This window comes from Dendrobium catenatum, unplaced genomic scaffold (assembly GCF_001605985.2).
Source record: "Dendrobium catenatum unplaced genomic scaffold, ASM160598v2 original_scaffold_117933, whole genome shotgun sequence".
In the NCBI taxonomy this organism is placed as follows: Eukaryota; Viridiplantae; Streptophyta; class Magnoliopsida; order Asparagales; family Orchidaceae; genus Dendrobium; species Dendrobium catenatum.
Window position 1 is genome coordinate 64238 of NW_021436368.1, and position 17647 is coordinate 81884.

Here is a 17647-nt window from a genome sequence, read left to right on the forward strand (position 1 = left end):
TATATATATATATATATGTAGGCATGTTGGTATTTCAGAAGGCAAGTGGTCGAATACATGAAGATATCTCATAAAGGGATAGTTCACTATTGTATTAATAAACTACCATTTATGGTAAGGTCTAAGTCCCATTTATCTTCTACACTTCTCCAACACTCTTGCATTTGTATAGGACTATATTGCATGAGTTTAAAACACTGGATGGAGTTATATAGTTGATACCCCTTTCGGAGCAGGATGATAAATCCAGGTTGAGGTTACCTAGATCCTTGGTGGGATTTGAGTTATAAGTCCACTCATTATCTTGCATTAGCTAGAACAAGGGCATTAGTACTTGGAGTGTGGTACGTCCCCTATAAATTTAAGATAAATCGGGTCCTACAAGTAGACTTTCAACTATCCCATGCCCATTCTAATTGGACCAAAAATATTATCCAGTCATCTTGTAGCACTGACCAAATTGGCATTTGCTGCAAATATAACAAATAAGTGTCCCACTAATATTACAAGAGTTGCCCACTATTTATTTTTGTTTTCCTGGGGTGTATTGTATAACCCAATTACACTTTTGTCTTTTATTCAATAATTTACTCTTTGATGATATACATTTACTTTAATTGTGCACTAGAACTATATTTGATATAAATCATGCTTGGAATACATTAGCAAACTCCTCTATGCTAATCAAGGAGTACGGCCTCCCATGAAATGTCTCCTCTTATTGGCCCAACCACTAGCACTCATCCTCTCCACTAAAAGAAAAATAGCTAGAGGTACTTTCACCTTAGGAGGATAATGCATACTATCAAATATCTTCTCCATCTTCCTCAATTAATCCTTAATTTATTACTCTGGACTCAATTGCACCTTAAAATCTTAGAGGCTCCAGTCTAAAAATTATTTAAAAGTTTTGGTCTACATCACTAGATATAATATAAGGAATCATGCTCTATGTGTCGCCCATTAGCTGGGAAGCCAAACTAACAAACTATGAGATAAAATCAAACCTAATTGTATAAGTGGTACTTTGTATGAGTGTCGTCTGACTAACACTTTGCATGTCTGTCATATCTAGGTAGGGGTGTCAATTTTTTACCCGACCCGGAAAAATCTGGGTTTGGGTCAACCTGTTTGTGAAACGGGACAGGTTTGGGTTTAATAAACTGAACTATTTCAAACATCGGGTTGGGTTCGGGTTGACCCGGGAACTCGAAAATGACCCAGAAATGATCCTGCCCGGCTGCCCGCATTGCCACTTGCTAGAACTACGTTGCCCATTGCGACAAGTGACAGGCTGTCAGCGCCCCCGCCCGGTTGTCCGATTCAGCTTCGCTGTTCGCATGTAGTGTGGCAAGACCCGCTTCGGCTTCGCAGCTCGCGTGCCATCCCCCTGCGCCCGATTCGGGTTTGGGTTTAATTAGTCGCTATGCGTGCCGACTGGCCGCTGGCAGCTGCCGCGATGCCGCCTGGTCCGCCTACGTCCTGCCGTTGCTGGGTCGGGTCGTGTCAACCCGGCAACCCGCGCGGGTCAGATCCGGGTTGAGATAGCCAACCCGTTTATAAAAACTGGTCGGATTCGGGTTGACCTGTTTAGAACCGGGTCAACTTGGGTTCGAATCGAGAACACGACCCGTCGACTATAATTGACACGCCTATATCTAGGTCATGTGGATCTATATTCATACAAAACATGCAATTGAATAGATGTGCATATAAAATAAGTAGAAATGAATGGCCAAACATACCCAAAATTACCTTACCTAACTTACAGATTAATTCCTATAGCTTTATTTTACGTCTAGTTTTCTAAAAAATCATTGCTCTAATACAAAAAAGGGATTGTAGACACACAAATAGATCACGTCCCAATGTATTTCCTTACGACAAGCTAGCCCAAGATCAAAGAGTTGGGTAACTTTTTATATTTTCTTCTTTTAATTAACTTTAGGAAACAAACAAAAAACTAAAGATGTTAGTAATTTTTAGTATACATAAAATAATTCATGTACAAAATTTCTTGTCATTATCATCAAAATATTTATACAACATTTATACTATAGTACATGGTTAAAAAATATAGTAATTTAAGAAACAATTTATGATTGTATTAAAAATAAAAAAAAATTAATACCTATACAGGCACAAACATATCAGATCCTTCCTCAGCTACTCAACGGGCTCTTTACCTTACCCATAATCTGAGACAGAATGCAGATAAATTGTGAGCCAACGCATCTTAGTAGGTCACCCTTACCAATCTAAATTTTTAAATAATTTACTTAATTTGTATTTAATTGAATTTAAAAGCAATTTATTAGATATTTATGATGCTGAGTATATTTAACATCATTGAAATTAATAGAACATTTTGTAATTTGAAGTAAGCAAACTATGTACAGAAAGTAAATAAATAATTACTTTATATATTGGAAAAAAAAATATATATTTCCCTTGAGATAATTTTGTAATCTGAAGTAAGCAGACTATGTAGAAATACATATAGATTAAATTTTTTTATTCAAATAAATATATTTAGGATATCATCAAATTTTTATGGAATTAAACTTCCATAATTTCCTCTCTTCTTTTTAGGGAAATTAAATACTTAATTTAGAAAAGTGTTTTTTTTTCATTTATAGCTAAAAAAACTTATTCTTTGCTCTTGATCTCTTGTATTCAAATTCAAATTTTCTTATGAGGGATTTCCAACTGTTTGGTTTAAGCATGATTTAACCCAATTAGGATTTAATACATCCAATAAAACTAGGTATAATAAATATTATGAAGGTTAAATAAAAAAAATAATCTATGGACGACAAGTGTTAAATTCAATGAAATATTGACCAATTATTTGACTAATTTAAAAATAAATTTTGGCTTTATATGCCTTGTAATAATACCATGAAGTGGAGAAATATTTCGTGTTTTTTTTTTTTTTTGAGAAAATATAACTCGAAATTTTGTTTTGAAAAAAACTACCCTCAAATGAGGGATTAATTCTTTTACTAACGAATATTTAAAAGCCTAAATTATTAAAGATATGTTTGAACAAATTTAAAGTTAGACGTGGTTCAAGACTACATGGAAATTGATGAGTTCACAAGAGGAGTAGTGTCACAGTCCATGATCTATATTAAAAAAAATTACATATGTTTTTCATTTTAAACATTTACCTAGAGCTTATCAATAAACAATGAAAAGAAACATGATTGCATTTTGTCTATAATGTAGGTGCAAAAATTATTCATATTGCTAAAGCCTCACATCATAGGATCTTTATCTTTTTTCTAAAATATATATAAAATCATGTAATGAGAGCATATTTTAGCGAATAATTAAATCTTACAATTGAACTAAATACAATATAAAAGAGAATAATATGCTATAAACCATATAAAAAATGATATGCATCAATGTATTGTTTGATTGAAAAAAATATTCTGAAAAATATTAATTTTCTTTGGGAAAGATTTAATTTTTAGAAATTTGAAATTGAACGCGTCATTATGAATAATATATCACATCGGGAGGTGAACATATCATTCCCTAATGGGTTCAAATTACAAAATTTTGAATTCATCATGATTATCGTAGTCAAACTCAGAAACGAATCACATATGACCCTGGAGGGTTAAAATGAAATTTAATTTAGTGTTTAACTACATTAATCTAGATAAAATATCATTAATTTCATAACCAACATTACGATAGTAATTTATATATCTCTCCGAGGAAAGAAACTATCAATCCCTATTGGATGACAATGATCATTGAATTTTGAATCTTCCCAAATATAATTAATTAAAAGTTTTGAAAATTTTGATTTTTAAAAATCTAGTATGGGTTTCTAAATCTCCTACGAACGCGAGCTCTCGAAGTTAATTACATCGTAGGAAACTAGAAAAAATAAATTTTGGCTTTATATGCCTTGTAATAATACCATGAAGTGGAGAAATATTTCGTGTTTTTTTTTTTTTTGAGAAAATATAACTCGAAATTTTGTTTTGAAAAAAACTACCCTCAAATGAGGGATTAATTCTTTTACTAACGAATATTTAAAAGCCTAAATTATTAAAGATATGTTTGAACAAATTTAAAGTTAGACGTGGTTCAAGACTACATGGAAATTGATGAGTTCACAAGAGGAGTAGTGTCACAGTCCATGATCTATATTAAAAAAAATTACATATGTTTTTCATTTTAAACATTTACCTAGAGCTTATCAATAAACAATGAAAAGAAACATGATTGCATTTTGTCTATAATGTAGGTGCAAAAATTATTCATATTGCTAAAGCCTCACATCATAGGATCTTTATCTTTTTTCTAAAATATATATAAAATCATGTAATGAGAGCATATTTTAGCGAATAATTAAATCTTACAATTGAACTAAATACAATATAAAAGAGAATAATATGCTATAAACCATATAAAAAATGATATGCATCAATGTATTGTTTGATTGAAAAAAATATTCTGAAAAATATTAATTTTCTTTGGGAAAGATTTAATTTTTAGAAATTTGAAATTGAACGCGTCATTATGAATAATATATCACATCGGGAGGTGAACATATCATTCCCTAATGGGTTCAAATTACAAAATTTTGAATTCATCATGATTATCGTAGTCAAACTCAGAAACGAATCACATATGACCCTGGAGGGTTAAAATGAAATTTAATTTAGTGTTTAACTACATTAATCTAGATAAAATATCATTAATTTCATAACCAACATTACGATAGTAATTTATATATCTCTCCGAGGAAAGAAACTATCAATCCCTATTGGATGACAATGATCATTGAATTTTGAATCTTCCCAAATATAATTAATTAAAAGTTTTGAAAATTTTGATTTTTAAAAATCTGGTATGGGTTTCTAAATCTCCTACGAACGCGAGCTCTCGAAGTTAATTACATCGTAGGAAACTAGAGTCCCATATGAATACTCGATTAAAATAGCGATAAAAATTCTATTTGGATTTTCAAAGTTCGATGTTAAAGGAAGAAAGTGTTGGAAATTTCAAATGGGGTTAGATCAAAATTGAAGACTTATTTATGAAGTCAAAGGAAGAAGGGTAAGAGATGTTTTGAGATTCTGAATTACTTTAGAAACATCTATGCCTATCTTAAGTGTTGGACTTGAATTTGATTGAAAGTGATATTTAATTTAATGGTCAATTTTATTAGAATATTGTGATTCAATTCCAGGAGGTTGAGGTCTTATAACCCAAGCCAGCCTCGAAACATAAGTCTAAAATGAGTATTGAAAATTAGTGACCTGAACCGCTAATGCAATATAGGTCTGGACTTACCCCGGCCTGAATTAAGGAGCCAGCTAAATCACCTAGATGCTTTAAAATCATGAGTATTCCAATCTTTTAATCTTTGAGTGATAGAGACATTATTTAAGATAAGTTTTTAAGAATAGGGTCGACATTTAGAGCAAATCTTAATTGACCCTTTGACTTATGTTAGGTGTTTAATGTCTAAACAGATGCAATTAAATTTTATACTATATTTAATTTTTTACTAATGCAATGCTTGCTAGTCGACTCGATTAAATGCACAAAATTTGAAATGAAACAGTTTTTAAAAAGCTTTAAAAAATAGGTTTTATCCTAAAGATGCACAGATTCTCCTTGACAGATCTGCACTCTCGTAGGCCATGTGGTCTTCCAAAACCTGTAGGCTGGGAGATGCCTAATAAAAAGAAAAGAAGAGTGCAACAAGTATGCATGCGAACTCCTGACGGTTCCGGATTTACTTCTTAAAACGTTAGAGTTTCTATGTTGACTTAAATTTTTTAATTTGATTTAAGTAGAAAAATTTGAACAAGTCCTTAAGAGCCTACAATCAAATCAAGCTAAATCAAATACGGCATGCAAGTAAAAAGACTAGAAAAGCAGGTAATTCTATTGTGTAATCTATTAAACAAATCAACTAAATTAATTATTCAAATTGAAAGTCCATATAGAAAGTGTCATTTATTATTACATCCCAGAATTATAGAAAAGTAAAGTGGTCGGGCACAACTAACAACTGCCCAGATTTTTAATCCTAAGACTCAAGGGACTTTGAGAATGAGTCTTCTCGTTATCCATTTCTTCGTCCTTTTGTTGCTTCTTGGATCGTCGGGTCCGGATATCAAAATGAAAAGAAACTCCCCCTTGGGTGGGGTGTTATCTTTCCACTTTGGATATTTTAAGCTAATCTGAATTTGGATCTCCAAATTGAGAGGGACTCTCCCCTGAGGGATGTTCTTTCCTCTTTGGATTCCAAATTAGATATCTAACATCCCATTCTCAAAGCACTTTAAATTATTACAACTCAATGCTCAAATTAAATTACATCAAATGAAATTGAAAAATCTAGACTCAACACCTGCAAGGATATCCTAATAATCAGCAGTTATATATAATCCCAAGCAGTTATAATTGATCTCAAGCAATTAATATTTAAAATTTAAAATACTCAATCACTCACAACACAGAGTGCAGTAAATAAATAGACAATCAATCAATTCTAAGCTAGCAATTAGCATTTAGTGAAAACTATGGAAAATACAATACACAACTACAGTAAAGTAAACACCGACCTAACTTAAAATTAAAGTTGATTGTCCTAGCAAATCATCCAATGTGTGTGTAAAAGATATGTAGTTTTGATATGTATTATATATGATAATTAGTTCAAATTATTTGAAATTTTGGTTGGTTGATCAAAGTCTTAAGGAAAGATTTAATTAAATTTTAAGTATTAATGATTTAAGATCGAGTTTGAGATTGATTTTAATTATTTGTTGGATACCACATTTGTTGTTCACCGAGGCAGTGAAGTTTATTTCAACTTCTTTGAGACTAATTTAATAGCCTCGTAGGCCTGAGTTACCTAGTGGTACCCGCTAGGATTAAGTAACTTAAGTTGATTAATATTTAAAATTTAATGGATTTTAATTAAAGTTGGTTGATTTGATTTTAGGGTTGATTAAGGATTTCAAGAATTTTAAAGTGATTTTTGAGTTTTAAGAATTTTTTGATTATTTTAATCATTTAAGTAAGGGTTCAAAAAATATCTTTTTAATTAAGATTGAATTATAGAAAGTTAGTATTTTATTAAAATATTAAACTTTAAGATGAGTTCTTAGACACAAATTTTGCTGCATTTGGATTTTTCTACATTAGTTATGTCGGTTTAAAGTTTTGACTTGATTTTTTACTTAGGTTTGACCAAAAGTTGACTTTTTCAAATTTGAATGATTTCTAAAAGTTTGATATTTTTAATAAATATAAGATTTAATTATAAGTTGAATGCCTTAGAGTTTGTTTAATTTAGATTTTTTTTTGAATTAGTTATAATTTTTCAAACTTTGTGTATTTATTGAATTATTTAATTAGTTCAATTAAAGGCCTTTAATTAATTTTGTTCCAAATGAACTCCCAACTCATTGTAATCAACTCCAAGGGTCAGGAATGACCTAACAAGAGATTCCAAAGTGTTTGGAAATTTTCTAGAATTTTCAATTATTTTTAATTAATTAAATTAATTAAATATTCAATTCCACTTAAAATTAAATTATGTTCAAATTTGTTGTTAACTTAAAGTGATTTTATTTTTCATTGATTAAGGATTCAATTGTAATTTTTGGATTTTAAACTGATTTATTATAATTTTTAGAAATTTTAAAGCTTAATTAAGGGTTTAATTTTAAGAAAATCAATTAAGGGGCTTAATGGTCTCTAAAACCAGTGAAATTTTTTCTATGGGCTACGAGTGTCACTAAGTTTAAGTGTTCAAAGTTTTGACTCAAAATAATATGTATCGTAATTTCTAAAATTAATCTAAGTTTTCTAGACAAATGTCCTTAATTATAGTCCTTAATGATATCACTAGGTTATGTTGGTTTGAATCAAAGTTTTGCTAACCCTTGGATAAGCATAAATTAAGCACACACAATAACACAATCAAGTCCTTAAAACTATGAGAGCCTAGGCTAAGTGGTGTGTGCTTCCTAACCATGCAATGGTTAATATAAAACTTGTAATTAAAGATTAGATTAGTGAACAATCAAAATATGATTGTTTACTAATCATCCTCATTAATTCTATTCATTCAAACTCAATCAAGACTTAAACTTTTAAAAGGATCTCTCAAAGTTAAGGATTTAAATTCATATAGTTTTAAAATAGATTTTCAAATAGCTATATATTAAATATAATATAAGATAACACACACACACAACACGACACCACATATTTTTTTGATATATATATATATATATATATTATATATATATATATATATGATATATATATATATATAATATATATATATATATAATAATAAATAAGATATAATAAATACTATCAAAATTATTTTAAAATACCAATGAGAAATCCTCTGGTTTTCAAGAGTAATTTGAAAATAAATTTTTTATTTTTAAATAATTAATATAATATTTAATTAAATAATAATTAAAATTAGAATTATTCCAAAATAATTCAATTAATCAATAAATAACCTTAAATTTTGAAAAAAGTTTTAAATTAAATTTTTTAATTTTCTAAAAGTTTGATATATATTTATATTTTTATGATTTTTAAAATGAATTTGTTTTGAATTTTAAGTTTAGTTTAATTAAGGAATTTAAATTAATTTTAAAATTAATTAGCATCTAAAATAATTTCAAATTAAATTGAATTAGTTTCTTAAATATTTCTGAATTATAAAATAATTTACTTAACATTTGAAATTTATTTAAATTTTTATTTAATGAAAATTGGTGAATAAGAATATTTAGATATCTAATTTAAATAATTAAAATCATACAAGTAATATTTAGATATATTAAAATAAACTTACTTTTTTTAAAATATTTTAAACTTATAATTTATGAAATGTTAAATTATTTAAATAAATTTTGTTTTTTTTAAAATTTTTTGAATTTAATTTAAATAAATTAATTAAAAAAACTACATTTAACTTATGTTAAATAATAATTTAAAATATGTTAATTATTTTAATCTATTTTAATTTTAAATTAAGAGGTTAACTGAACAATTTTGATATAAAAACATCAATTTTTTTGCATTTAAAATTATTTTTAATGAATTTATTGAATTTTCAAGGTAAATTATTGGTTTTAAATTAATTTTAAACCCTTTAAATTAACAGGTGGCGGCAGACTGACACTGGCATTGGCCTGATTCGTTCAACGTAGACAGCGCGGTGCGGGCAATCATTGGGATTGATTTGCGAGAGAGCCCCCACGCCTTTTCTAACACGACAGAAAACGAACTGGGCCACTCGGGACGGTGGCGGTCAGCTGATTTCTGCGTCATCGCGATGAAGCCACCCCCGTTAGATCTAACGCAGTTTGATCTAAGGCAAGTATCAGACCCACACTATGATAGCAATCCAACCAGTCCAGCCTTGTCCCGGCGGTTTCGAGATAGACATCGAGATCTCGCCAGAACTGATTGAAAGGAGAAGAAATACGCTGACGGGATGTTACAAGGAGGATTTAACTCAAAGTAGGCTGTACATCTAAGATTTGCTAATTCTAAAAGCGATTAAATTTTGAAGGCAATTTGGCATGATCGTTGTTAAATTCTGTTGAATTTTAGGGGTTGTTTGGCAACAAGTGAGTTTTATTTTAGTAGGATTTTAGTAAATCCTGTAAATTCAGATTTAATAAATTCAGCGATGTTAAATCTTCAAAATTGTTTTGTACGACAAATATTAATTCATGAGAAAATTGTTTGTTAACTATTTCAGGATTTATGATAGTATAATTTAAATGTGAAAAAGTAAAAACAATAAAAAGTTAATTTATTATTAAAATAAAAAATAATTTGTTATGAATTTAATAAGTACAAGTTACTTATTAAATTATTATTTATATTATTAAATTATGTATTTAATAGTATATATTTAAGTTATATTTAATTAATGATATATATATATATAATATAATATATATAAATATATATATACTAATTATATTGTTAATTATATAATTAATTTACTTAATTATTAATATATTAAATTATATTAATTATTAATTAACTTAATAAAAAACAAGTTAGAGGCCTCTAGGTTTGCCTTCCATCTTCCCTTTTCGTCGGCTTCGTTGCTTCGCAGGAGGTGTAGAGATTGCACGAGTCGCTTCTTCGGCTCCTTTGTGGCTGTTCGACTTCGCTCCTTCGACAACTTTCCCTTCCTGTCGGATCGGAAGTTACGACATTTTGATCGGAAGCAACAACGCCCTTTCGCGCGCTTCTTCGGCCAAATCCCATAAATCCGCCGAACCGAGGGATTTAAAAGGTTCGAATTTTTATCGTAAATGTTCGTTTTTTCATGTATTAGAGCATTGTGAAGAGTTGGAAGAGGTGATGGAGGAAGCGGAAGAGAAGGGAGAGATTGGAGCAGCAGAAGGTTTAGGACATCCTATCCAAACCTCATATAGATTCAAAATCGCAGAAATATTAAAGAGCCTACACTCCCCGGAACTTGTTATTTACTCAGAGGCTTCAAAACACTTTATTTATTTGTTAAGGGGTGATTCTGGTGGAGATGTTCTCCGTGAATATGTTCAGCTGTCCCCAAAATGTGCAGAGCTTTTGGAAGCTTGGAGGCTTCACGTGGGGAAGCCTGGAATGTCTTTCATACTGTCATTGGTTTCAGTTATACTTGGCCATTCAGATGGGAAGTCTCAGTTTGATTCTGTAAAAAGGAGCCTTGATTTTTTTGCAAGGTCTTTAATTGAGAATAAATTGGAGGATATTTATGCAGAGCTTAATAGTCAGGAATCAAGGAGACAGAGTGCAGCATTATCTCTCTTAACATCTATTGTCAGGCGGAGAATGGGCTTAGCATTAGAGGTTGCTAAAAGATTTGATTTCAAGCTCCCTATTCTTTCGAAGCTTTGTGGTGTTCACAAGAAAAAGCTTGGAAATGATTTTAAGCCTAGCAAGAGGCTTTCAACTAGACGGGCTTTTGTTGGATTTGCCATGTCCTTCTTAGAAGCTGGAAATCCTAGACTCTTAAGGTGGATCCTTCAGCAGAAGGAAATGTACTATGGGGTGCTCCGTGGGCTTGCAAATGATGACACTGATACAATTATTTTTGTTTTATCCGCATTGCATGACAAGCTTCTGAAAGTGGATTCACTTGTCTCCCCAGCGCTGCGCAGTGTTCTTTTTGGAAGTGCCACACTTGAGCAATTGAGCTTTATTTCGGGAAACCCATTAGCAGGGCCTGCTGCCAACGTTGCTCATGATGTTTTAGTTATAGTCTGTACCAATCCCCAGAATGGGCTCATGCCAGGTCCAGGCTTGAAAGGGAATACAAAACGGCTGTTAGATCTTATGAAGAAGCTGAAAGGTACAGAAGTAGCACATCATAAGCAGTTGCTTCTGGCCATTGTCAAAAAGGAAGCAAATTTATGTTCAGCTTACCTGAATGAGTTCCCTTACCATCTTGAACCTCGCTCATCTTCATCCTGGTTGGCTTTTTTACATGTTTCAACATATAGAACTACTGCTTGTCACTTCTTGTTATTTCTATTTTTCTTTTTCATTATTTCTTTTTAATGCTTTGTTTTTATTTGCAACACCTTTGCAGGTTTTCTGCCATTTCTCTTGCTGCTGACCTAGTCTCCACCATAAATATTGATTCGATTATTGCTTCTAAGTTAGGTGAAAAACTAGCTACAAGCATCGAGGATCTGCATGAGACATTGAAATGTATCATTCCACGAGCTTTTACAAGGTCAATGATAAACAAGGGGTTGCTTCATTCAGATGATATTGTAAAGCATGGTTCTTTGAGATTCATTCTAGAATTATTGAAGTCAGTGGATGATCTATTGACATCATTGGATATTATGATTCAGCGCACTGTTGTAAGACAAGAAGCAGATTTTTGTGCGGAAAATATGGCTAGCATGCATAATTTTCCTGGATTAAATTACTTTGTGCCCGTGGACGAGCACTTAGATGATGATGGGATCTCTTCTTTTCCTTCTGATGAAGTTTTAACCCAACGCTGTGTTGCCTTGAAGCATTATATTCAGAATGAGATCCGTGCAGAGCTTCCAGACCCTCAGGTTTTGTTGAAGTTGCTCTCTTCATCAAGTGCAAACTTTTCAGGCCTAGGTGTAAAGAGACCTGCAAATTTTCCTAACATTGGATTAAAAAAACAAAAATTAGATGAAGTAAGTGAAAACCTTGATATTTTTGTAAGTGGGCTGGACAAACCGCTAGCCAATGATATTGCTGGAGATTCATTAGAAGTGGCGGCTGCTCAAATCTCAGAAGTAGAGAATGATCACTTTTCTGCAGCATACGAGATTTGGGGATTGCCTAAAAAGGGTACTTTTGATAATAAATTAAAGGATTTGAATAGTTTCTTTCAGTCAAAGTTGCTCGATGTTCTTAAAATTTATTTGGTAATTTCAAGTCTCAAACTTCTCTTATTGATAGTTGGTTCAGTATTGATTTATTTTAATCCAGTTACTTGATCATTATGCAAAAATTATATTTTATGGGTTGCCTAACAAATTTTCTACTTTTCTTTGTTGTTTTGTTGCTTTATTTTTCATGTGTTAGTTTTAGCAGTGTAGTCTCTTATTAAGGCAAGAGGTTCAAGGTTTTACATATACTTTTGGTAGTTGAACATACTAACCTTGCGAACGATTTAGGAATAATTTACATTTAGCTTTGCTCATAGTTGAAAATTTTTGTCTTGTTCAAGAAGAATTTTACAAAGCTTGAATTAAATAGTTTGATGCAGCAAACACCATGATTTATTACTTGATACTTTCCTTGCTTGTTAGAAACTAATGTAAGCCCTGTATGAATTTTCTTTCTTTATCTTATTTTTATGCCACTTTTTGTGTTGAATGTTTTGCTCCATGCAAAGTCAATGTTTTTTCTGTTAATGAAACCTTCAGACCAATTATTAATTAAGTATCGATCATAATCATCAATAATTGATAAAAAAAATTAACCATTCCGACCCCACGTAGTGGGATAAATGCTTGATGTTGTTGTAGTATCCCATTAGCAAATACATTACTTATGGAAAACATTTGGGCTTTAAGTAGTTGCATGAAAGCATTTTTTAGGAAAAAACTAAAACTAATTGTATTTAACACATTCCTGAAATTGGTTTAGTCTACATATTCCTAAGCTGCCTTAACTGTGTTACAGCGAACAATGCCAATTGCTTTTGAAGGATCGTTTGACTTCTTCAAAATCCTACCAGCTAATCCTTCAACCTTATCTATTGATCACCAGCGATCTCTATTGTCTCTACTTGTTGAATGCATTCAACCATCTTCACAAAACCGGATTTCAGCTGGATTGCTGTACAAGCACTTGTATCCTTTGATAAATTTCCTGATATTTTCTCAAGTCAAGGATATTAAAAGTCAAGCATATGCTTTGGTGCGAGCTGCAATGATCAGCACTGGTGCCTTTGATAAAGATCTCTCAGAAATTGATGCTTGGTTTGTTTTTTTACCCGTTTCTGTTAACAATATTAATGCTGATCAAAGCCAAGGAGTAGAAGCACTTTGCAACCAGTCTGCAATTGTTGTTTCATTTCTCTGTGAAGCAGTTTCAACAATTGGTAACAATCTATACAAGCATCTAGACCAGATCCGTAAACTTCTCTCTGCAGTTGATGTATATGGTATGTATTATTTACTTTGATCATTCAAAGTTCATTTCTAAGGCACCCATTTCAATTATTTCTATTTTTTTAATCTACACCTGTACGACAGTTGGCTCTATTTACGGTGATTTTTCCTTAATAGGTTTTGTGCATTATAGAAGGAGAATAACATAAAAAATGTATTGCTAACTTTATTTTTGTACTTTTGGCAAGAAAATCAACGATGATTGTCATCATAATGGGAAAAAATTGAACGATGTTTTTTTTGGTTTGTGCATGATGGAATTGGGCATGGCTTAATGCATTGCTTTTAATGTGCTTAAGAGTATGCATAGGAGCAGGAGAGTAATGGGTGGTCTACATACTTTGTTGTTCAAAAACTTCTTTCTTAATTAGATAATGCTTATAGTTGGTGTTATGTGTCTGAATCTTTATGGGTTGGTCTATTCAAGTTCATTACTTTTCTTTCCATTTTGATGATCTATTTATTAAAATGATATCTTTATTTTTCTCATATCATCCAAATCATATGGATGATTAGGTGAATCTGGTATGTTGGTCTAACTTTTATGGATGAATTTCTTTTCAAATTTGGTAGAGACATGGAGTTTCAGGTATATTGCCATAGGAGGAAAATGGAAACAAATCCTTTCTTCGTACTTTTAGTATATGTTGTAACGAGAGGTCCTTTCTTTACACTATTATTGCATGTTGTAATGAGGGGCACCAAAAAAATGATTTGCTAAAGAATAATCAAAGTCAAGAATGATTTGTCAGAAACTGAAAACAAAAAGTAAAAGAGCAAACACAACTACAAAATTTATGTAGTTTTGTTTCAACCAAGCCTACATTCATGCGAGAATTGAGAGGATCTAATCCATTAATAATGAATAGATGAAGGAACTTTGGTGCTCAAAATTAAGAACACATCAAACTTTCAAACTTCATAAATATAATCACTCATTAAAAAAAAAATCTTACAATGCTAATTATATCACACATGAACTTCCTTTTTTCATGCACTGTAAAGCCATCAATGCTTGAGGTATGTGAGTGTAAAAACACAAAAATGCCGTTTTAGGCTTCGTAGCCATCTTGTACATTATGTTAGACATATGTGGTGTTATGGAATTGTGTTATTAGAGGCGCTTTTTGTCATGTGAAGATTTCTTTGAATAGTATTATTTTACTTGAAGAATGATGAATTACTTATTACATGTCCGATCTCATTCCCGCCTCGTATCTACGAGCTAACCGGGCCGGGTCGTGACAGTGAGGAACCAAGATAGATCCAAATTGCTTACCTCAAACAGTAGAAAGTATCTTTGAAAGTCTTTGATTGCCTCCAAACGAAGGCTTTAGATCCATTTTGAGAATGAAGTTATTTAACAAAAAAATTAAGAGAATTAATATTTGACTTCTCACATTTCTAATGCCACACTTGGGTTGGGAAAGAGGGGGTGGTGGGGGTTGGTATTTTGAAAAAAAAAACGAGCCTGCTTAACAAATTGATCCCCTGTCCCCCGTCCAAAAATTTTGAAATGTTTGATGAATGACGTTTTTTTTTTGGGTGTTTTGTGCACGATGGCATTATGTATGCCTTGATTTATGATAGCTTTTATAATGTGCTCAATGGTATACACAGAAACAATGGGTAGCGATAGGTCTAGGTTTCATGGATGATTATCCTTTCAAATTTGATAGCAATATGTAATCTTCAGGTATATTGCCATGTAGTTGGAAACAAATCCTTTCTTTGCACTATTAGTATATGTTGTAACAAGCGGTCCTTTTCTTTTTTTGCATTATTACCATTATATTGTCACAAGAGGAGCCAAAAAGGATTTGCAAAAGCATAATCAAAGTCAAGAAAGATTTGCCACCAAGTAGAAATAATAAGTGAAAGAGCAATTAAAACAACAAAGGCAACATAATTTTTGTAGTTTTGTTTCAATCAAGCCTTTCATGCGAGAATTGAGAGGATCTTATTCATCAATAATGAACTTATGCCACAATTATGGTGCACAAAATTAGGTTCTTATCAACATTTAAAAAAAAAAAAAAGTATAGTCACAGGAAATGATGCAATCAAAATATTGCAAAAATAGACAAACTAGTGTCTTCCTTTAAAACAAAACATCACAACAACATACAACTTAAAATAAAAAGACATAAGAACACCATAGAATTAACCAAGCATTACAACTTCTTATATATTTTAGAACATAAAAACAACAACTAAAAAAACTTTTCCTTGATTGAGAAGAAAGATACAAATGGGGTGGAAACTTGCGGAGAGAAGAAGTAGATAAGAAGCCCGAGGCAAAGTCACAAAGAGGGGGAGAGAAAGGGGACTAGCTCGCAAGCTATCCAAGAAGAAACCCGCAGGTTTTAACTCCAAAAATCATCCATCATCTCTCCAAATCTGCTCCAAAACAACCCCAATTTATAGTAGAAAAAAGGGAGCCAAACAACCAAACTAGCCACCAGCCGAACCAATCAGAAAAGGGAGGCAGAAGGCCAATAGGCCACGACAGGAGCAGCACCCGAAAGGTCTGCCTGGACACAGCCAACGAACAACCAATGCCAGGGGGGAAGAACCGGCCAGGCAGAGAAATCGAAAGGCCAAACAGAGGAGGGGAAGAATCTGGACAACATCATTTATGAGTTGAAAAAGGCAGCTGCTCAACATAATGAGCTGAAATAAGATGCATAGCGCAACATCTCCCAAAATAGGCAGCAAAAACCCGAACATCCAAGCCCAAACCAAGGAACCAAGTCATCCCAAAAACCATGGCACATCAATTCCCCCCCCTGCCTACTTCAAATTCTTCCCCGGTTGAAAGGGCTTATCTTCTGATGAGAGTGAATCTGAACTTTCCTTACACATTGAATGATTCTTATCCAGTTCTGATATTAGATCTGCACGCTTTCTTTGGATCCTTTCTCTTTCTTGCTTAAATTTGGTCTGAAGAAATTGCTTTTTATTTTCATAACTTTATGTACATAAGTGCATCTTCATCTGAAGTTTGTATAACTCATTTTGAATCGGATCGGTAGAACTACCTTGGGAAGGGACCCAGTTGTTGGTTGGAATTTGGATTTCAAGATTACCTGGCTTATTTTCTTATTTTCACCCACAAATGACTCATTGTCTTCATGTTTTTCCATTTTTTTCTAAGACTTAAAAGAAAGAAGGAAGACACAAAAAAACCTAAGCTCTGATACCAAATTGATGCTATAAATTTTTTGGAAAAAACTAAGATTGCATACACTATTGTCTTCCTTTCAAAAATGATAAAATTTAGCACAATAATAAGGACAACACATTGCAACGACACCTTACAACTCATAATTTTAAAACATAAAAAACATCTAAAATAACTTTTCCTTGATTGAGAAGAAAGATACAAATGGGGTGGACACTTGCGGCTAGAAGAATTAGATAAGAAGCTCGAGACGAAGTCATAGAAGAAGGAGAAGATGAAGAGGCATAGCTCACAAGCTATCCAAAAAGAAACCCACAAAACTCCAAAAAAATCATCCATCATCTCTCCAAATCTGCTCCAAAACAGTCCCAATTTATAATAGAAAAAGAGAACAAAACAGCCAAAACAACCATCAACCGAACCAATCAGCAAAGGGAGGCAGAAGGCCAATAGGCCACGGCAGGAGCAGCAATCGAAAGGTCTGCCTGGACACAGCCAACGAACAACCAATGCTAGGAGGGGAAGAACCGGCCAGGCAGAGAAACTGAAAGGGCAAACAGAGGAGGGGAAGAACCTGTATAACATCATTTATGAGCTGAAAAAGGCACCTGCTCAATATAATGAGCTGAAATAAGAAGTAGAACATAACAGCTCCCAAAATAACCAGCAAAAACCCGAACAACCAAGCCCAAACCAAGGGACCAAGTCAGCCCAAAAACCATGACACCAAAGAAACTAGCACACCCAAGGC

At 32.2% G+C, this 17647-nt stretch overlaps 1 protein-coding gene across 1 annotated transcript in view; it reads left to right on the forward strand.

The window, feature by feature from the left end:
- Window positions 1–10109: 10109 nt before the first annotated feature.
- The window catches only part of LOC110113976, a gene marked incomplete in the record, with an annotated part of 47723 nt that continues 40185 nt past the window's right edge, over window positions 10110–17647 (forward strand). Inside the window, 3 exon segments of the mRNA XM_028692099.1 lie at window positions 10110–11513; window positions 11633–12458; window positions 13222–13705. Of these exon segments, the coding sequence (XP_028547932.1) occupies window positions 10402–11513; window positions 11633–12458; window positions 13222–13705 (2422 nt within the window).